The sequence below is a fragment of the Pelophylax lessonae genome (genome assembly GCF_965119305.1).
Source record: "Pelophylax lessonae genome assembly, chromosome: 7".
In the NCBI taxonomy this organism is placed as follows: domain Eukaryota; kingdom Metazoa; phylum Chordata; class Amphibia; order Anura; family Ranidae; genus Pelophylax; species Pelophylax lessonae.
In genome coordinates this window covers 124977816-124999977 of record NC_138774.1, presented here as the reverse complement: position 1 = coordinate 124999977, position 22162 = coordinate 124977816, and the positions used below count along the sequence as shown (strand labels likewise).

General features: G+C 40.7%; 1 protein-coding gene across 1 annotated transcript in view; it reads right to left on the bottom strand.

Moving 5' to 3' along the window:
- Positions 1–2469: 2469 nt before the first annotated feature.
- LOC309559567 (transmembrane 9 superfamily member 2-like) overlaps positions 2470–22162 on the bottom strand; it is a 132250-nt gene continuing 112557 nt past the window's right edge. The window contains exons 14-17 of the mRNA XM_082262876.1: positions 16917–17068; positions 9523–9634; positions 8199–8370; positions 2470–3096 (exon numbers count right to left, since the gene is read on the bottom strand). Of these exons, the coding sequence (XP_082119002.1) occupies positions 3029–3096; positions 8199–8370; positions 9523–9634; positions 16917–17068 (504 nt within the window). The 3' untranslated portion in view covers positions 2470–3028. The remainder of the gene's footprint in view (positions 3097–8198; positions 8371–9522; positions 9635–16916; positions 17069–22162) is intronic.

Sequence of the window (22162 nt, the reverse complement as noted above, 5' to 3'; positions counted from 1 at the left end):
GTTGGCAACAGATTCTGTTTGGTTTAAAAATAAAAAAAATAAATTAAAAAAAATTGTGCTTGATTGGTAGGGTACACAACTCCGGTGTTCATAAATCATCTAAGTACCTGAAAGTTAAACATGACAGCAGAATTTCTTTTATTAAAATAACAAAGTCACTAAATCTGCCCATGAACTCCAAAATATGACTTCTAAAATATTGTTACAGGAGCGCATGCAGATGGCATGTGTGGTAAATTTGAAGACAAGCTAATCTTTTAGGGCCATGTATGGGGACACCTGTAAATTAAGTATCTCGCTTAGGCTGAAATGCTGCATAAGTCTGGTGAGGAATAAATATCATATGAGAAGGCAGGTTATGTTTTAGCAATTGTGCCACTGGAAAGTTCTTGCAATAACATCACTACAGTGATGTGGGCCCTAGTTAGAAGAAAAAAAAATAAAAAGGGGGCGAACAGTGTGATGCAAGTCATCTATGGCTCCAATCTAAATACACAGTATGTGCCACTGTCTGGCCTAGGAGGCAGCACCAGAGTGTTTTCAACCTGTCACCAAGGATGAGCAGAAGCAAGTGTCTTTTTATGCTTTACCTACATTTTATTTTCCAACATAAAAACTCAAAAAAGTGCAAATTCACTCTTTAGACTCAGAAAGAGGTATCACAGATATGGGATGCTTATTAGTTATATGGGTGGGGAGGTTCATATGGGCAAGAGCAGATAGCACATACGTACCTTTTTCCTGGGAGAAATGGCACTAGTATTTGATATAGTCATAGACTATTTGTGCTTGTATGTTTGGACTTCCCAAAATGGAATGCTTATGGAGTGATATTTAGAAGAAAGACCTAAGATTTGGTCTGCAAGTCCCACAAATCTTTGGTGTCTACAGCTCAGCTAGCTCTAGGTTACATCATCTTCATGTATCAGTCATCGTAACAACCATAATCTCATTTCAATATGAGCAATAGAAAATGTTGGTCTTTGAACATTTATTGCACAAGACAAGACATAGGCAAGGCTGGAAACATATGTCATGTATTTTGGCCTGTCATTTCTCGAAAACCTGGAATCCAATACCTACATCTTTACAAGAGAGCCTGAAAGTAACATTTTATTACACACAGGTGAAATGCCTTCGCAGTGATGCTTTAAAAAAGACACACATACAAACTCCTCCTAAACTGCTTAACATAGACGAAAAAAAGGATAGACAACTTCTCTAACTCCAGAACTTTTTTCTTTAGGAAAGCCATGAAACAATATCCAATTCATAATTCACAGTAAAAACATTAACAAACTTGGGCTTTGTAAGCTATGCATTACCTTAAAAAATAAAAAAAAAGATCACCTAAAGTGAAATCTCTGCATGTCAAAATGGGATACACATACTGCAGTAAGAATTATCTGTAAATCCCATTGTTCCCATTAGAACTTTGAGCTTCTCTTCCCATCCTTCCATGCACTTAATGGTCCTTTAAACTGATAGGCAGCAGTACCCTCAGTGACCAATAGGCGGGCTTATGGAGGTTAGAGGTGGTAGGGTCAATATCAGCTTTCACAGAAAAAGTTTAAATTCATATATAAATTCAGCTTTTTATGTATCTGGATCCACTGCTGGCTTCAATATTACATTTTTTTTTCACTGCAGGTAAACATTCTGCATTTAAACATATGCTCAATCTAAACTCCCCAAATTTGTGAAAGGTTTACATTTTGAGATCAACTTTCATAGATATCATCAATGGGTGCAGGCTCCAGTACGAATAGCGTTCTGGCTTCAGCAGCTGTATCACCAATTTATAAAAGACAAAATTTCAAAAATCCTTACTTGAATAAAGCAGCTCAAAAATGGGGTAAACCTTTCAGCCCACATATCTAAGTTGCCAAGGGGGAACATGCATCTCAAAAGTTGGTGAAATAACATTCTGGAATCCAACCTGCACTAAATTTTTGCTAGATCAGGTTTACATTTATTTGGGGGGGGGGGGGGGGGGTTCTATTCTGCTTGGTTGAAGAAACAAAATTCAAAGGCATTTGCAGGCCACAAGGTACTAGAATCTGTGAGATACTAATGCTATCCTTAACCTGAGCACAGTATACACAGTATTGCTGGTATATGAAATTATGTTCAGATTTTCAAGGAAGAATTGGATAGGATATTGGCTGGGAGAAGTTTTTTCTCTATCAAGCTTTACAAGCGTTTTACAAATAGCCTGCAGTGAGTGTGCTTAGGAATCCTCTACTGAATCACAATGAAGAGGTCTGAGATCACCAAAGAGAAAAAAAAAACCCAATAGAGTGAACAGGCGCACTACAATTCCTGAAAAAAAAGCAGGTAGAAGTGCTCTTTTATGCATCACAGAATTTAATTTTCAATATGGTATACCTTTAAATGTTTTTTTTTAGCTGTATTATAATTCTGCTCCCTGCAACAATCAAAAGGGTGCCTTTTATAGAACACTTGAGATCATTTATAAAGAGATTTTTTTAAGAATGAATAACCTTAAACTGAGAATCTAGTGCACTCTAACTTCCAAGTGTTAAAACATAAGCCATAAAAATTTACATATCATATTAAATTAAAAAAGACGACAAGTTGTACATAGAATGTAGTAGAGATGGAAGAATAACTCAACATTTGTACAAGTAAACCTCTCATGAATATTATTTGGAAGGCACGGTAGCAAAAATGTACATTGCCTTAAAGCATCATGGGATATCAAATAACATCACGATCACTGGTCCTGGGCAAAGTTAACATGTGTACCTGGGAATTGCTAAATGAAAACTGTTCAACATCATCCTGAAACTTACACTTGAGTATTTACAATAGTTTACAAAAGGGTGTTCAAAAATAAAAAGAACTTGATGGAATGCTGTAAACACAATTTCCCAAGGTACTAAATCTCTGGAGATAGTCATCACTGTGTGTCATCCCAACATCCTTTTTAAGTCTGTACAAGGTAGTATCTTCAGATCCAGGCATTTGCTGTGAAAATGTACCTAAACCGGTGCGGTCGTCTTGGTTAATCCACCTTTACAACACTGTAGATCTTCCTGACAAACCAGTAGCATGCAAAGAATCCAATAGTACCTGGAAAATAAACAGTTAACATATGAACATACAAAAGCAAATATCGTCCAACATGACAAACAGTACAATTCTGTACGAGTATAACCTGATTTTGCACTCTGCAGTTTTAGTAAAATTAGTAAATCTGTGATGCAATTTCTGAAAGAGAGGCCATTTTGACATTAGAGAGACATGGGAAGAGGTGAAGCAAAAAACGAAGGCGGAGGACAGAGACATGACTATTTTGAAGCCTCTGGGAACTAATGTTTACATCCAAGTGTCAGATATGCAAGCCTCCCAAATATCGGGATATGGAGGTAAGCGTCCTTGATATCGATAGAGGCCAGAAGATCCCCTTCACGAAGGGATGCCACTACCAAACGGGTGGACTCCATCCGGAAACTTCTGTACCTGCACAAAGCGGTTCAGGGATTTGAGATCCAGAATTGGACGAACTTTGTCTTCCTTCCTGGAAACTGTAAACCGGTTTGAATAAAAACCCCGAAAACGTAAAAAAAAAAAAAAAAAAGCAGAGATGATCAAATACTACCAAAAGAAAGCTCTATTTGTGGGGGAAAAATTTATATCAATTTTATTAGGGTACAGTTTCGCACGACTGCGCAATTGTCAGTTAAAGTAACGCAGTGCTGAATCGCAAAAAATGGCCTGGTCATTAAGGGCAAAACCTTCCAGTCCAGAAGTGGTTAAAAAAGAAAAAAAATGCTAGGACTAGAGATCCCTGCAAGGAACTAGGTCCTAAAGCCCCGTACACACGATCAGATTATCGAACGATCTGTCATCCGTTTTTTGTTGCATGCTTGTCTGATGTGGAAAGTGAAGAGGTTATTTTCATACGAATTTTCCCGTATGACAGAATTCTACTTCAGAAGTGATGTCATGTGTTGGATTGTTTTGTATGTGTTCTTTCGTCTCTGAGCATACCTAGTCTTGCTCTTAAGATTTTTTTCCGTCGAAAAGTGTACTAATGAGACGAAAATCGGACGTGTGTTGACGGACGATAAAAATTATATAGCCTGCACATCAGGATTTTGTCGGCCGAAAAGTCGGAGTCGGCTGTCGAAAGCACCATACTAACAATCCGAAAATCGGCAGATTGGTCGACGGACGAAATTTCCCTTCAGATTTTCTTATCGTGTGTACGGGCCTTTACTCCTGACTAGGCAGAGAAAAAAACGAAATGCCTAGAGCGTGAAGTGGGAGATTATCCGCTAGGACTGCCCTATAGGCATGGTAAAGCTTTTTCCTGCCTTGTGTCCTACTCCTGTAGGTAGTAGCATAAATTCTGAATGGACACAAATAGGACATCCATATCGTTCTACATCAAGCCAGAAGGAGATGCGTTGCCAAGACCAAACATACACCACCCATGTGAAAGGGGCCTTAGCTGGTCAATATATTTTAAAATTGCTTTTTTTTTTTTTTGTGTTCAGATCAGCAATGTATTGCTAAACTGTGTTAAAATAAAGAGAAGCCATCATTATAGAGATCGCTGCTGCTCGATATAAGTTGTTTGACTTCTTTGCTAAAGAATATCTTCAATCCTGCAGTTTTTCTATCCTATTCCTTCATATTTGTCAGTCACTGATGACAATGGCATGATTCCCTTTTTCTTGCCCAGCATCATCTGTAGGGTTTATACAGCAGGGTGTTAATCTACATCTACAAGCAGGCAAGGTAGTTTTGTTGCTTTAACTACTAGGACCCCACAGTAAATATGTACATGAACAGCTAATTCTGGCTTTGTAGCAAGCAGTAATAAAAAAAAAAAAAAAAAAAAAAAAAAAAAAAAGGGAAGCTGACTGTCTCTTTGCGTTCAAGGAAGCCCACTTCATGGAAAAATGTAGATTAATTAATTCCAATCTGGCGTGAAGACACAGTGAGGCAGTTGTCTGCTGGCTTATGTTTTCACTTGCCTAATGTATGTTTAGACAGATCCAACCTTAAGCTGTACTAATTTAGTGCTTTTTCTGCCAGTGTTTCAAATAGAGCTGGAGACAATTATAGAAATCCCTTATTACGGAAATGTGGGTAGATCGGTTAAGTGATTTTACAAGTGCATCCTGAACTTTAGCACTTATAACAATCTAGATTGACTGTAAACATTATTCCTTTACTGTAGCAAGTTTTTCAGAAATGCAGTGTAAAGAGCAGTAATGTGTTGTAGCTAACCCATAGAAACTCCCTGTAAACCATCTGTTATGTGGCTGTAGATCAAATAACATTTTGCAAAAGAGGAAAATAGGAAAGGTGGATACTCCCCTTTCTCTGTGATCTATTGAGGGACATAGCTTGATTATATTTTGGCAACCTACGGTGATACTGCTGCCAACAGGAGAAAAGAACACACGGCACATACAAACTGAAGGTCAGCTCCTTAGACACCTTAAAGCGGAGTTCCGGGCACAAAAATTATTTTTTTTTTGTGCCCCTCCGCTAGGTAGACCTGACCTGAAAAGGAATTGGATAGTTATTTTTATTTTTTTTGTTTACTCACCTTTTTATTGAAGATCGTAAATACTCACCTCTGACTGCTTCCTCCCTCGGAGCCGCGGCTCACCCCCTCACTTCCTGTGCTGCGATGATTCCTGGGAGCTAAACGTCATCGCTCCCAGGAATCAATGCGCCGCACCGGCCCCGCTCGTCACTTCCGGGCGACGCCGCATTCCCCTGCTAAACAGCTTCTGGGCATGCCCAGAAGCTGTTTAGGAATGCGGCGCCGCGTCGGAAGTGTCGAGAGGGGCCGGTGCGGCGCATTCTGGGAGAAGAAGACGCGGAAGAAGACGCAGAAGAGGACCGCGCCGGCTTCAGCTGCCCACAAGAGAAATGGAAACGCTGTGGAAGAAATTTTCTAAGTAAGTATTTCTTCTAAAAAGGTAAGTGCGAACTGGGACAGATCAGAGGCTAGCCATTGTGGAATGTGCTAGCCCTGACTGTCCCGGGGGTATGTTCATCAAAAAATGACATCTGTGCCCGGAACTCCGCTTTAAACCTGTTCAGTAAAGCTTGTTGTCCTTAAGTGATTGTCTATCTCCCCTCTGCTAAATTTTTACCTAAATTGGAAAGAGGTTTCTGCTATCAACTATTCCTGGTAGATTCAGGTCACATATTGGAACTTCTAGAAGGTTCTCAAGTGAGAGCAGGCCTCTGCTTTTCAGGTCAGAACCATATATCTGGGGATTCCTTGCCGAGTTATCCAGACCAGGGCTGTGGCAGTTTTTTCTGTTCCCATTTCCGAAGACTCACTTGTGGCTTCTGGCGGTTGGGCACTGTTTTAGGTCCAAACTGTCTTTTTTCTATAACAATGTGATGTTTTTGTTGATGTCCCCTTATGCCCGGGTACAGTTTAGCCTGAACTGACATTTGAATTACCCACACTGTGTCAGATATCCAGCTGGACAAGGCACCCGTCTTCCACACTGGACAGACCTGGACAAGCACACACTGACGTTGAGCCATTTGTCTCCCAGACAGGGAACTTCCTGTCCCCGAGTGGAGCCCTACTGACTCCTATGCCGAGACCTTCCAACTCCTGGCTGGAGCCCACATCGGTCTCTTGATGGGAGCGCCAAGCTTTGCCCAAGACAATCATTATAAGAGTTGTGTGCATCTGGACACCTAGCCTGCCAGTTTCTTGCAAAGGACACTTGGTTGGAAACTTCTTCTCACCCATAACACTTTGAAGTTTCCAAACATAGGACTCCAATATGGGAATTCCCAAACCCCAGAAGAAGGCTGTAAAAACTGTTTTTTTTTTTTTTTTATACTCAGGAGCCCCACACTGTGCATACATGCAAATCCTGTGTCCTTTCTACAACAATTATTTACAGCAGCCAGTCCTTGCACTGTCACAACATGTACGCATTAAGTACATGTACTGCTCAGTACAGCATATTTCACCAAACTACGATAGCATAAATCACACACTGTATGCACTATCTGGAATGTTTTACAACAGAAGATCCCACTATGAAAGTAGCAGGATTAGCCCCAGATGAAAGATAAAAAAGCATAATCTCACAGCAGCCATGGCAACTGGACAACCACAGCTTAGGTGGAGAAGTCTCAGTGCCAATCAGTGGGTGAATAAGCTCATCATCCACTGTCCAAAACTTAATTATTCATTTTGGTCAGACTTAAAGTACATCTAAAGCCAAACATTTTTATATTTTGTATAGAACAGTAAAAAGATTGAAACCCTTGTAGTTTTCTTTTGTTATCTGTGCCTTAAAGAGTAGAGGTTTCTTCAATTGTACTGAACTGTACTAAAGATCCTTTAAAACGAGAAATATCCCAGTCCCCCTGGCGACAACTTAAAATGTTGGATTTTTCCTTAATTTAAGTCCTGGTGACAGTGGTACCCACGATGAATGGAGTCATTTTTCCTAATTATGTTTTTTTTTACATTTGCATTGTATATACTTTAAAAACAATATGATATAGTCGGACCCTAATTGGGGTTTTATTTTATCCTTTACACACCATGTGAGTTTCTAGCCAAGCCTTCTTGAGTTCCAAGGAAGGGCAAGCGGTTGGGATGTGGCATTAAAACCAGAAACAGCCAGGCAATCAACATTTTCAAAAAGAAGATTGCAGTGACAGCCCACATGTTTGTCTTGTGACAGGTAGACTTAAAAGGCACTCACCATCCTGTACAAGAAGTGGGAGAAACAGCGTTGGCTCTGTTTGGAAAATGTGTACTCCTTGGATAAAGAGACATTTTATTCATCCTCACCTAGTTGCCGGCTTTACCTACATGGAAGGACTCTTGTGTTGCGGGATGGAGACCGCAAGTCAGGCACGGTGAGTGAAAACAGAGTTCTTGCAGGCCCTGATTCCATGATCGGTTTGCAGTGCAAATAATCTTGCACGTGTGTTGGGAGAAACAGAGTGATTTGTGCACAATCTTTTGCTGTACAGAGATCAGTCAAATAGGAGCTGCAATTGCAATAGAGCACTGTGCCCTTTTTTTTAAATATCTAAGCCTTCAAATGTTACTTAGGCAGATAAAGCTTGACTGTCTCTTGCACATCCTCTCATTTCATAATCAGGAAACTTGTATAAAACAAACACGCTTCTGAGAATTGTCTATAATTACTACCTACCTGTAAACAGGAAAAAAATTAAAACCATGATCATCGTGTATCCCAAGTACAAAATGGTGCTTGCAGTTCCTGTGATTTGAAGCTTAGAGAAAAAATAATGAACTGCATAGATAAAAAGGTAAACAGCAGTGAATCCGCTTGTTAGGAAGGACCTCCACCACCAATGGTAATCCTAAAAGGAAAAAGGTAAAAAAAAAAAAAAGACATTTGAAAAATTCAAACAAAATATAGTACCAACCTTAAGTATGGTCTCTAACGACAGAGCTATAAAAGTGGAACTGAACTCAAAGCAGAGATTGGCTTTTATAGGAAATATTTAGAAATGTTCATTGTGCCTAAACATTACCCTGAAAATTCAGTACTGTGTTGCTCACTTCTCTCTTTGCTGGAGGCTCTGACATAGGGAAGCAAAGCTCTGTGCCTCTATCAAGATGGACGCCCCTGCACAGGGACCCAGTGCAGAACAATGTATGGTATGTCAGTAATGGAGGGAAAGATATGCTGCAAAGAGACCATAGGATATACTGGTGACTAGCCTTTTGCCCTCTGTCTGCTTTTTTGGGCACGGCTTCCAGAGTTCAGTTTCGAAAGTACTGCCTATAGTCTCATCACAAGTAAACCACATCATTTTTTTTAAATAATCCATTTGCATTTTCAGAAAAAATGAAAAGTGAACAATGTACACCCTCCCTATCCCCCCGGTCTCTGTTGTACTTACCCCTGTGGGTGCAGAGCTGTCAAGTGGCCATACAGCCGATGCAGCTGTCCGGTGATTTGAAATCCTCGCTTTTCTCATTCTTCTCTCTGCAGCGCTTCTGGGATGGATCAGAGCAACCAAATAAGAATCACTCTGATACGTCCCAGGAGCACTGCACAGAGAAGAGGGTGAAGAGTGGGGATTAAACATCCCCAAACTACTACACAAGTTGCAAGGGCACAGACAACTCATCACCCATGAAGGTAAATACAGTGGGGACCAGGGGGAGTGTGGGGGGGCCGAGCTCAAGAGGGTGTGAAGTGTTAGTTCACCTTTTCATTTTCTTTCTGAACTTCTCTATTTATTAAGGACTCATTTGCAATAAAGATTTGTATTAAAGTGAAACCATAAAATACAACAGTTCTCCATTGGCAAGAACGTACTCTCCATTGACCAGAATGCAATCCGTTACACAACATTGGCAATTATGAGATGGAAGACTTTGTGAGGTAAACACCTCTCTATGCGGTTACTTGGGGGGTTCCCAAATCAAACAAGAGATATTTTTTTTGCAAATATCCTTCAATAGAACACAACATATTTTTATGGGCAAATTGGGTTAAGTACCTCTGCACACAGATGGAAGTAGCACAGCAAGATGGTAGCTTCTGAACAAGTTATCAGTAGTATTATGAACACCAGAAACAGGAAACCAAACATATAGTACATTTGATGAGACCTACAAAACAAAATACATAAAGTGAACACACAAATGTATGTCAATAGTATACACATCCAATGGAACTTAGTAGAAAACGGACAAACATTTAGTTTTACAATGCACATTAAAAGTGGAACTTTAGTCAGAAAATGAGGTCCTGCTAGATCACTTCAGGCTGGCCCCTTTTGGAGGTATAGCCATTTAAAACATGAAAAATAGGCACCTATACTCTTTAAACACAATAGGCTAGGTGGGACTTTAAGTGAGACCCCAGCAGGTAGTGCCTGGCGTCTCCATCCCTATAACAAGAAAAAAAATGAGGTTGAAGGATTATAAGAGGTGCATGAAAGTCAGCCAGCCCCCAGTCCTATACTCTTTAAAATCCAGTTATACACTGTCACACGGTGCTCTGCACATGCTCAGTTACTCTCCATTTTAGGCACTGCTGAATTTGTAGAGGCCGATCTGCCGACAGCCTTAAAGCAGAATTAAATCCTCCTATCCTTTACAGCCAGGGAAGCTGCTTCTGTTTGAGCTGCAACTGCCATGGTGCTGCACATGTGATCAGTTATGACACCAGCTATTTGATGGTTTGACACTTTGGTTGAGGACTTAAGCAAATAGGACAGTTAATCTCAGAATTCAAGGAAATTTAACTTTTTTTAAACCGGTAAATTGATGGGTTTAGTTCTGCTTTATGATGTACTATTGTTCAGGGTCTCTGGGCTTCAGCAAAATGGCAGCCTCCAGCAAGAAGAAACAGAAGCAATGCTGGAGACAACTTACAGCACACACTTATTTTGGTGGCATAATTAAAAGTTCCTTGCTAAAGAACATTATTTTTTATCAAGTTGCTATGGGTAAAGTTCCCCTTTAATGTCTAGAGAAGCATGATGAGAATTCCATAAAAATAAATGTTTTGGGAAGCCCATATGGCCTTGTATGCATGAAGCCGCTTGGATTCATGTTTACATGCATACAGCTGATGCCTGCCATTGATTGGTACAGGCTGACTGGTGACAGTAAAAATCTATTTTACTTTCTATTGCCATTTGCAGCCATATGCATGAAGCCTAAAATGCAATACACACACTTTACTTTATTTGATTATTTTGACTGATTATTTACATTGCAAACTTATATTAAAAATGTACCCATCTAGGGGGTCGGAATGCTTTTGTTTGATTATTAGGGGCTATACACCCCCTTATTCCACTATGTTTATTGTCCTGTTATTCCATGATGTTTGGATGAGCCAAAAGCTCGGTTTCCTACCTTTGCATTGTTATTGCTTACTGTGTTTATCTGGTGGCTTGTAAAGTGCCTTATTTTCTATTTGTTGCAATAAACGAATTAAAAAAAAAAAAAAATGTACCCATCATCCACAATGAAGGCAGCGAATTTGTAGTAATTACACATTTGAGTTACATTTGCCTGAAAGCAAAATGTTTGATGCAAGGTCTTGCATTTTCATTATCTAGTTGTTCCATATTTTAATTAACGTTTTTACACAGTTTTTAGGTGCTCCCACAAGCAGTCATTTAAACATCAAGGAATAAAAGTTGGTCATACACAGAATTTTTTCAGAGTCTAAATAAAAAAAAACCCAACAAACTCCTCCATGTTATACATCAAGAAAGGTGACTCTCCTGCTGCTGCTATTTTATTCGGACAGCCCACACATTCAATTCAAGTATGTCGGGTGGGAGGGTGGTGACAGAGCCATCCGTGGTGGAACAAATCTTACCCGACTGGCCAAAATTTGCATAGTGTATGGCAAGCTATGGAAAACAACCTTGCAAATGACTGCTGGCTAATTGAGGCATTTATTGTTTTGTTAGGTCAGACCTGACCCGTATTGCTTGTACTGGAAGGGAGGCGCAGTATACTCAGTCACTGTGCAGTAATACTGCATAAAAACGGCACCAAATCCTGCATGTACATTTATATTAAAAAATGTGCACATAAATGAGGGTTTCAAAATATTCACTCTTTAAAGTGTTACTAATCCCACAACAGTAAAATCAGTCTGTACATGCAGTAAAGCATGCTTGTTATACTTGCTGTAGAACCTAAGGGGTAATCCTTTGCATTGTGTATAAAGGCTGTTTAATCCTGTCTTCTCTGACCCTCCTAATCTTCCACTGTCTCCAAAAAAAAATAACCTGATATTTACAGAGCCAGGGGATGGGCTGCACATGCTAAGTTTGGTGTGTATTGCTGAAGAGTTTGTTTTTTTTTCTTGGGAAGATGCATGTGGAGGGGCCTATCAGCACTGCCCAGACAGAGGATAGGAGGAGAATGAAAATTCCTCCAACAAGCTTTGCTAGGAACTGATACAAGTCACAAGACTGTTATATACTGTTGATGAGAAAATGTATCAGTTTATATTTACTAAAATAATTGCATTGTATGTACTGTGGGAGACCAGATATAGTGAATACAGGTTCTGGGATAAGTAACCCTTTCATATCACTGTAAAAATATTGTCAATTACCTATTTTTGTGGTGTTACAAAGGAGTAAGGCCTCTTGCCGGGCTTGCAATGTTTTATGGGTTCCCAGCATAAAGCTCTTCATTCAACCCTATGACACCTCTTACAGGCTTTGCATGTCACTTGCTGAAAGGAAACCTCCACACATTTCAATGGAGAGTTCACCAAAGCATTAGCAATGGAACATTTATGTGTCTCATGCTTGATTTTGTTTAAGCTTTGCAGAGAATTCCCCAGCTTCTACAGTAGCTCAGATAAAAATTTGAGCTTCTCTGGTTGCTAACATCCAACTGGGTAAGAAAGAATTTCATTGCGGTAAAGGTCAGCAGTTAAAAACTGGTGAGGAAACAGACCTTTGACCATTCCACATAAAACATTTTGGGTACAGTGAAGCTGGGCCTATACTAGCACGTTTTCATAGGAACATTTGTAAGATAATTCTAATCGGTACAGCTGATGACTTGATGAATGTTGTTTGACAGTACTTCAACATTTTGTTTGTTTTTAACATTTGATTTTGAAATGGATATAATTTCCCAAACGGAAACCAAATATACTGTTCGATATTTGTTCAAGAAAAAATCTCCATCCTGCTCCTTCAATTTTCCTTGTCACTGCTACCCCACTAACAATTCTAAAATTCTTCTAGTTATGGCCAGCTTAAGTCTGTGGAGATCTGACCATTTTTATGTGCCTTAATCTGAAAGCTTCTAATAATCACATACCTCATTCTCTGAAATATACGTCCAGTACCAAAGACTGCTCCAAAAAAAAAAATTCCTTAATTTTACAGTAATCTTGCTTCAGGTAATAGCGAGACAGAAGCCTTGATTTCGATTGCAAGACATGCAGTCTAAGTTTCTAAAATATAGGTAGAATATAAGTGGGGTATAGGAAAAGGGTTCCATTCTATGTTGTATAGATCTTAAAGCAGAGTTCCACCCAAAAGTGGAACTTCCGCTCATCTGCTTCCTCCCCTCCCCATTTGCCACCTTTCAGGGAGACAGCGCCATGGCGTCGTCCCTCGGATGTTCTGTCCCCCTTCCCCCACCGCCGAGCCAATTAGAATGTGCAGTCGTCATTGTCAGTTTCCCTTAGAAAGAATGGCGGCAGCAGCAGCCGGCAGCCGATCTGAAAACGGCTGGGGTACTGACATTACGGGCTCTCTGGACAGGTAAGTGTCTATATATTAAAAGTCAGAAGCTACAGTATTTATAGCTGCTGGCTTTGATTTTTTTTCCCCAGCTGGAACACCTCTTTAAAGTGTTTGTAAAGGCTGAATTTAATGCATGATGGTAAAAAAAACCTTCAGTGTGCAGCTCCCCCATTTACCCCCCTAATCTCGATATTAAAATCCACAAAAAATCAATTGGGGAGTAAAAGTTCATAAGAATTCCACACACATATGAATGAATGGGGAATCCCAGGAACAGACAGAGTAAAAGTTGTAAGTTGTGAATCCAGAAGCCACCACCAGCAAACACCAGGTGTCCAAGCCTCTTACCGGATCTGACAGACTCCCATTACAGAGATCAGTCAAGCGTGCCCAATAAACAATCACTCATGTGTTGAGCCGATCCCAGATCCAAAAATCTTCCAAGTCAGGCAGCCCAGTCTCAGTGAATGACAGACCTGTTCGTTGATTTATGGCGATGGCCCGGGCGCCTCTTATTTTATTAGGATTCCATCTGGCCTAGATTGTGAAGCAAAGAAATACCAATTCACTCATGACTGAGCATTTTGCAGAGGGCTATCAAAAAAAAAAAAAAAACATTTTTGATAGCCCTCTGCAAAATGCTCAGTCATGAGTGAATTGGTGTTTCTTTGCTGCCGAGGCAACAGATTCAGGAACAGGTTACATTTTCCACTCTAAAAACGGGTTGAACATGTTACAACAGTATGAGTCACTGATGCAAAACACTCATTTAGCCAGTGAAGGGTCAGGATACCAAATACAGGCAGGCTTGTTCCAAATCAGTAACTCTCCAAGTGAAGTGAAGCCCTACAGCAAAACAAGCCAAACAAGTTAGCAATGGCAGTCTCCATATGTCCACCCTGACAAGTTCCTTTTAAAATGATTTGTGTGACACATCCCGAACGACTTACAACATTGTTACAGTAAAGCAACAAGAGTTCAGGAAAGCAAGATCTAGATATGGATTCTACATGGTAGGGCTAAAACTGCACCCATGAACATCAGCTATCAAAGGGGAGCTTCAACTCTACAGGTATTGTCAAAAGTACCACAAACTGTCACTGTATAGTATACCAAGGTACCCTCTTTTTTTCAAGGCACAGTAAGGCATGTTGTAAAACGTGAGAAAAAGTATAAACTAAAGGAAATTATTTGGAGTAAAATAAGACATAAATTAAGTCAGTGATTCTACAGTATCTATTGACAGCAAAATGAAGTTGCAATAAAACAGAAGTATAAAGGTCATCTAAAGCCTTTGGATTTGTCCCCTCAGAGTGGTCGACAGGCATTTTTAATGCAAGGGCATGTTAAATATCTTAAAATAAATACATTTTTAAATTATAATTGTAGCTGGTAAACAGGACTTGTGCACCCTGCCAGATAGTCCTGAATGGGGTGACCACAGCTTTAACATAATTTCCCTATGCGCCTGCAGTTAGATCAATGTGCTGTCAATCTTAAGGGCTGTGGACAAAGCTAGATATGGCAAAATACGGATAGTGTCACCATCCAAGCAGGTACAACAGTGGCAAGGGTGTCAACGTTGCAGTGATTTCACAGCAGAAAGAAGATCATTGTCACCCCATTTTAAAGAGATTGTAAAGTCTCAAGGTTTTTCACCTTAATGCATTCTATACATTAAGGTGAAAAACCTTCTGTGCTGCAGCTGCCCCCAGAGCCCCCCCTTTTTCTTACCTGAGCCCATTAGTTCCAGCGGTGTGCATGAGTGCAGAGGCTCCAGCTCTCTGTCCTCATTGGACAGAGCCGAGCTGCAGCAGCTGTAGGGCCCTGCCCCCTTTCTTTCCTGATTGGCAGACTTTGATTGACAACCGTGGCAGCCAATGGCACCCCAGTTGTCTCTCAACCAATCAGCAGGGAGAGTGCCGTACGGCCAAGGGACTCGTGAACATCGCTGCACAGAAAGGAACCTTAGGCAAGTATTAGGGAGTGCTGGGGGGCTGCTACACACAGAAGGCTTTCTTAAATAAAAAAATGCATTAAGATAAAAAAAACCTTTTGTCTTTACAACTCCTTTAACCACTTAAGGCCAATATGTATTCTGCTACATATGTTTAGTACAAAAAATCCCAATAATTGTACATTGGTTGGTTTGCACAAAAGTTATCACATCTACAAAACTAGGGAACGATTTATGTCATTTTTATTTATATATATTTTTTTTTGTTTTCACTAGAAATGACGGCGATCAGCCCCCTGCTCATTAAAACTTTTCGGGGGACCAGTGACATTACTACAGTAATCTGTGGTAAAAATATGCACTGTTACTGTACTAATGACACTGACAGGGAAGGAATTAACACCAGGGGAGATCAAAGGGTTAAACGTTTCCCTAGGGGGTGCTTTCTAACTGTGTGGAGGATGGGCTCACTGGATGAACAGAGATCTGTATTCCTAAATAGGATCCCTGTGCTCATCACTGACAGAACATCGGTCTGCTGTGTCTCCATCGGAAGTGATTGCGGGTGCCCGGGGGACATCGCGGCAGTCGGACCCGCTGACTGGCTCTCTCTCCCTCTAGTCCACACTAATTGCTACACGAAGCGACGTACATTTACGTTGTTTCACGTAACAGAGCAGACCTGCCGCAGTATAACTGCGGTGGCTGGTAGACAAATGGTTAAGGAAGTTCTTATCCAGTGATTTTAATAGCAGGATCAACAGGTATGTTTTGGGGGTGCCAAGAAAAACAGAGCCCAAACTTGTTGGTATAGGCAGTCCACATCATATTTTTTATTTTGACCATAGTTCTTTGAATACACAGCAGTAACCCTTTTGCTTGTGTTATCAGCAGCAGCATTGGAATAAGGGAAGCCATAGGCTACCGCAGGTTTTCTGAACTGATAGTTTATAGTTTTATTGTTAAATAAATGTGAATGAGCTGCGAAATCTGGAGTGCTTATTCGTTTATTCCCCCTTGGGATAAACCTGAAAGGGTCTTTCACCATAGGATTTGGACTCACGGATTCCAAGGTTCTGTTGTCAAAAATGCTGGGGACACAGAGGATCTTTGAATCTTCCGTTACAACGGAGGTGTGCATGATTTAGTGAAGAGAAACAAACTTCAATTTAAATGGACCTATTGGGATTCTGGAATATATCCACTTTATGAACTGAAATAGGATTTATGAACTGCAACATTTGGAAAGTTATGATTTATGTACAGAAGGTTCACAAATATTCTCCAGGCACTTGAAGGCAGGCAGAGACAGTTCTAACTCCAGGTAAGCTACCTACCTGTTACTAGCACCTACAACAAACCCCTGAGAGCTAAAAAGAGGGTGGTCCATGAGGTGGTGAAATATCTGGAATCCTACATGCTTTGCCATCCTATATTTAAACTACTAAAGGGGTCAAGAAGAAGCAAGGTAGCCCAATAGGTAAAAAAAAAAATGACCCCTTGCATAAAGGGTAGAAGTCAGGCTAATGCTAAAAGACATTTAAAAAAAAAGAAGAAGTATACAAATAAACTGTATTACCCATTTCTTGCTGCATAATCATTGTTAAGAAACATTTCTTCTTAATGTACAGAAATACATTAATTGTAGCCAATGAGGAAATAAAAAGTTCTGCCGGATAGGGAACAAACTTACCAAATACTGTTGAGAATGAAAAACAGCTGGATAAAAATGCACCCAAAAGGCAGAATACCACCCATAACGATACCAGGAATTGGTTTTGTAAAGAAGGACTGCGTGGGAATCTGACGCGGTATTTGATTTGTGCGGACCGGATGCTCAATAGGCTATAAAAGCAAGCAAGAAAAATGTAAGAAACAGCAAAGGCTAAAAAAAAACAAAACGTCCAAGAGAAGTTTAAAAAGATCACATTTCTAGGCAGCAATCAAAAGTTATGTTGGTTAGATGGGGATTAGGGCACACTGAGGCTGCAGAGGTAAGTCTAACCTTACACACAGTGTAAAGATCTGCCACAATCAAGGTATTCTGCACTTCTTACTGCTCCCATTGACCTGCGCTTTAGTTTATTAAAAGCCAATATAAAATTAATACTACTTAAAATTAATAAAATAAAATAACTAAATAATTAATAAAATAAAATTAATAACATACTAAAGGGGAGGCAGAATAGCAGATGATGGAACTGGCCAGAAAATTGAATTATTCATTTCTGGAGGAAAGTATAACTTTACACATCCACCTAAAATAAGTATAAGTAGAAAATTAAATTTGCTTGTCTTCCATATTTTTGACAGTACTGTCTCAAATAACCAATGTAATGACGTACACTATTTATTTTCAATCGTCATTTTACCTGTAATTTTATCTACTTCAACTTCAGAAATATCCCCCTGCTGATAATTAAATGTAGTAGGCACCAGATGCTCTAGTGAGTGTGTATTTGTTGCAGACAATGGAAAATGACTGCGTTAGTGGAGAAAAAAAACAAACAAAAACGTATTGATGAGAGTGAGAGCCGGTTCACACTGAGGCGACACGACTTCGGGGGGCGACCTGTGAAGTCGCGTGCACCGCGACTTCGGCGCGACTTGCAGGGACTTCACATAATGGAAGTCTATGCAAGTCGCTCCGGGGTCGCCCCAAAGTAGTACAGGACCCTTTTTCTAAGTCGGAGCGACTTGTGTCGCTCCTATTAGAACGGGTCCTGTACTACTCAATGGACCGCGACCGACGCGACTGGTCAGGCTGACAAGTCGCGCTAATGTGAATGGGCTCTGAGAGTGATGACACCTCGTGTCCATACCATGTATCACGAAATACATGGGGATTCACAAATGGCTTAAAGTGGAACTTCACTCTCTCAATCAACATTGACTATTTATCCGTATGCTGCTAGCATTAGTTAATAGATAGGAATGTTTCTTCAGATACTTCCTGGTTTTCCAACCTAGGCAAATGATGTCCTACATCCCAGAGTCTTCAGTAGGGGAGGAGGGGTTTTCTCAGCTAAGCACATTCTCCTGCATGCATGCCTGAGCTAATGGCAGATGGATTACAGGAACTAAATACTACATTAATCATCTGCCCTTACTCAAGATGGCTATGGCCAGAAATGCTAGGAGGATGTTTTTCAAAATTATTTATTAACAAAATAAAGCATTGAGACATGGATAGATGGGGGAGTTTGTTTTGAATATTAACAATGAATAAAACATTTTTGATCGACATCCAGGCCCCGATTATTACTTATGAGGAAATGAATGCGTTGGGCGTAGCTAATGCATGTTACGTTGCCACACCTACTTGGACCGTTAATTTTTGTGAAGCATTGTTTGGATCCTCTATCATGCATCCTGTTAATGTTATGCATACATAGCTTGTATTGATTTTTTTCATGCGAGTAGTATTCATACTTTGAAGTGCAATAAAACATTTTAGACAGTTTTACACTATGTGGGTTCTTCTATGTTTATTTTACGTGGAATTTTGTGCATACAGCCAAACAATTTTAACCAGATTTCTGCTTGAAGGGATTGTTTTATGTGGATTTGACTGTAGTGGAGTCCTTATGTTCTGGTAAGAGTCCACTGCTTGTGGTTGATGAAGGTTCACATAGTGACTACCAAAGTGTATTGAGCACTCTATGTCTGCAAAGTGTCACTGTGGTGTTTTGGAAGACCTAATTTGGACTTTTTTTCCCCACTTACATTTGCATATGTGCTTGTTTCATATTTTCGATGTTATGTCTCACTTTAATTGAGTCACCTTGCACATTATCATATTTTAGCGTGGCAATTTACACAATTACCACTGTTATATAGTTTGACTATTTTTTTGCCAGCCGTTATTTTTTCGGTTTATATACCTGCCAGCATGCCTTATATTATTTTTTATACTTGCTTTTAGCAGTGAACTTCACTGCTATAAGCAAATATTTTTACTGAATGACAGTGTGTAGACACGGTCTATTGCTGTGATTAACTGTAATTGGTCCCAGCTAATCACATGGTACAAAGAGGCTCTGTCTGTACCATGTGATCACTGTGTCCAATCACAGCTAGCAACACAAATGTATACAATGAATGGCATGAAAGGAAGCGGTCATGTGATCTGCTGTGATTGGTTACAGTGATCACATGACACTGGCATCGGGCCAGCATAGTAATCAGTGGTCAGCTGAGTCCAGTGGTTGCAAAGGGTGACAGATCGTTTTGGAGCAAATCCCAGAGAGTCCTCGCGAGGCGCGTTCGCGGAAGGACGTCATGTGACGTCCTCCCAGAGTAATAAGGTTCCCGTCCATCATTTTACAATGACATGGGTGAGAAGCAGTTAAAGAATAGAATTGTGAAAAAAAAAAAAAAAGCAAAAAAGAAAAAAAAAAAACCTTTTTTCTTTTTTAAGGTCAGTCCTGCAATAAAAATCTTTTAAAAAGAGGCTGCTGAGTAAGCTCCAGAGAGTACAGAAACTGCCATATTGTATTGATCTGCTGTGTGATGGTGTTCAAATCAGATCTGAAAAGTAGTGACATTTTTCTTAAGAACCTCACTCTATCTTAGCAGCAGCAGCAGCAGCAGCAAGTCTTGCTGCTCACTATCCAATCACAGTACCGGTTGAAAAGCTAAAATGAGCTGAGGTGTGTGAAGGAAGGACTGTAAAGAGAACTATACCAACTACTTACAAACTGTGCTGCCACACGCTAAATAGAAGGAATGCAAGATTTAATCAACACTGCATCGGTCTTGCTTCTGTAGATCTAAGAGTCTCAGCTGGTCTGACTGCTGTGTCTCTGTAGGCCTAGAAGCAGCAGCACTCTGGGTCTGCCTTTCTCTTGTCTCAGCACATTAAAGCAGAACTACATGCTAAAGGGGAGGGGGGTTATAAACCCTGTCAGTTTTTTTTTTTGCCATCTGTGTCTCACTGTGGAGCTTTTCCTTCACTTTCTGTCTTAAAGCCAAAACAGGAAGGAACAATAAACCCCTGGTTGTCACAAGGGTCACCAGAACTAGTGTCAACATTTGATATCCCCTCTGTTGCTGTTCTGGGGACAACCCAAAATTTGGGATTTTCTTTTACTTTCACTCTTTGTGATAACAGTAAGCAAGAGTAATAGGCTGAATCTCCCTAATGGAGGGACAGACTGCAAAAAAAAAAAAAAAATGACAAGTGTTTTGATTCCTCTGCACTCTGTCCAAAACTAAATACATTTGCCTTTAGTTATACTTTAAATGTACAGTAGTACAAGTCTCAGCATGCAATAATGGGATTTTTGACTTACCGTAAAAAATACATTTCTCTGAGGTTCATTGATGAACATTGACGATTCTTCTTAACCATTGGGTTATATTGCCCATACAGGAGTAGGACACTATGCAGGAAAAAGCTCGACTACGCCTATGGGCAGTCCCAGGGGGTATACACCCACTCTCAGCTATAGGCACTCCGTTTTGTTACATGCAGTGTCAAAAGAAAGCCAACTCCACAGAGGGGTGGGTGCTGTGTCCGTCAATAAACATAAGAGAAAAGGATGTTATGGTAGGACAAAAAAAACTATTTTCTCTTTCGTTCACTGACGGACACAGCTCCAGAATCTTCTTGACCATTGGGACGTCCCAAAGCACTGTCAAACATGAGGGGGTGGGAAAAACCCAGCAAAAAATAATTCCCAAAGGCTAACCCTAGCCAACTAGGTAACATGGAGCTGAACCAGGAACAACTGGAGCTCACCTGAAAACATACACCCTCAAAGAGGACTAGTCCTTCCGAACAGCAGCCTGCAAAACCTTGAGGCCAAAAGCAGCATCCGCAGATGCCAGCACATCTACTTGGTAAAATTTTGTGAAAGTGTTCACAGACGACCAGGTGGCCGCCAGGCAAACCTGAATCACTGACGCCTGATGGCAGAAGGCCCAGGAGGCACCAAAAGACTGTGTAGAATGCGCCTTAACAGGAAAAGGAGAAACCTGACCCTTGATTGAATAGGCCTGCACCACCGTCTGTCTGATCAATCTGGAAATGGTCACGGAAGACGCGGCCAACCCCTTGCAAGTTCCATCCGTAAGAACAGTGAGTCTGATTTCCTAAACGGCTCGGTTGCCGCCAGGTACACCCTGACCACCTGAACTACATCCAGAGAATGCAAGGCAATCTCCTTAGGATGCTTAGGGTTAGGACACAGGGAAGGCAAAACAATGTCTTCATTCAGATGAAAACCAGAGACAACCTTAGGAAGAACGACAGACAAGGGTACCACTTTATCTCTGTGAACCACCAAATAAGGTGAACGACAAGACAAAGCTGCCAGCTCCGACACCATCCATGCAGAAGTAATCGCAACAAGAAGGATACCTTCTGGGACAATGTAAGCAGAGGAATCTTGCAAATATTTTCAGAAGGCGGTTTCTGAAGAACCAACAGTACCAAATTGAGGTCCCACGGAGGCAACGGAGACCGCACAGGTGGAGCCAAGTGGCAAACCCCCCTGAACAAAGGTGCGAACCAAGAAATGCGTAGCCAAAGGACATCGAAAGAAAATCGTCAAGGTCGAAACCTTGCCCTTGATGGTACCCAAGGCTATGTGCTGTTCCACACCTCTTTGGAGGAACGCCAAAATACGAGCCACTGAAAGGAACGGGGAGAAACCCCAAGAGACTCACACCACGCAATGTACGACTTCCAGACGCGATGGTAAATCTTTCTAGAGGTAGATTTTCTAGTCTTTAATAGCATGGGAATCACTGAGTCAGACAACCCCCTATCTTTCAGCATCTGGCTTCCAATAGCCAAGCCTTTAAAGCCAGCAACTGTAAAGCAAGATGGAAGATCAGTCCTTGGACCAACAATTCTTCTCTGAGAGGGAGTCGCCAAGGGACATCGGCGACCAGCCGTATCAGATCCGTGTACCAAGACCGGCGATGCCAGTC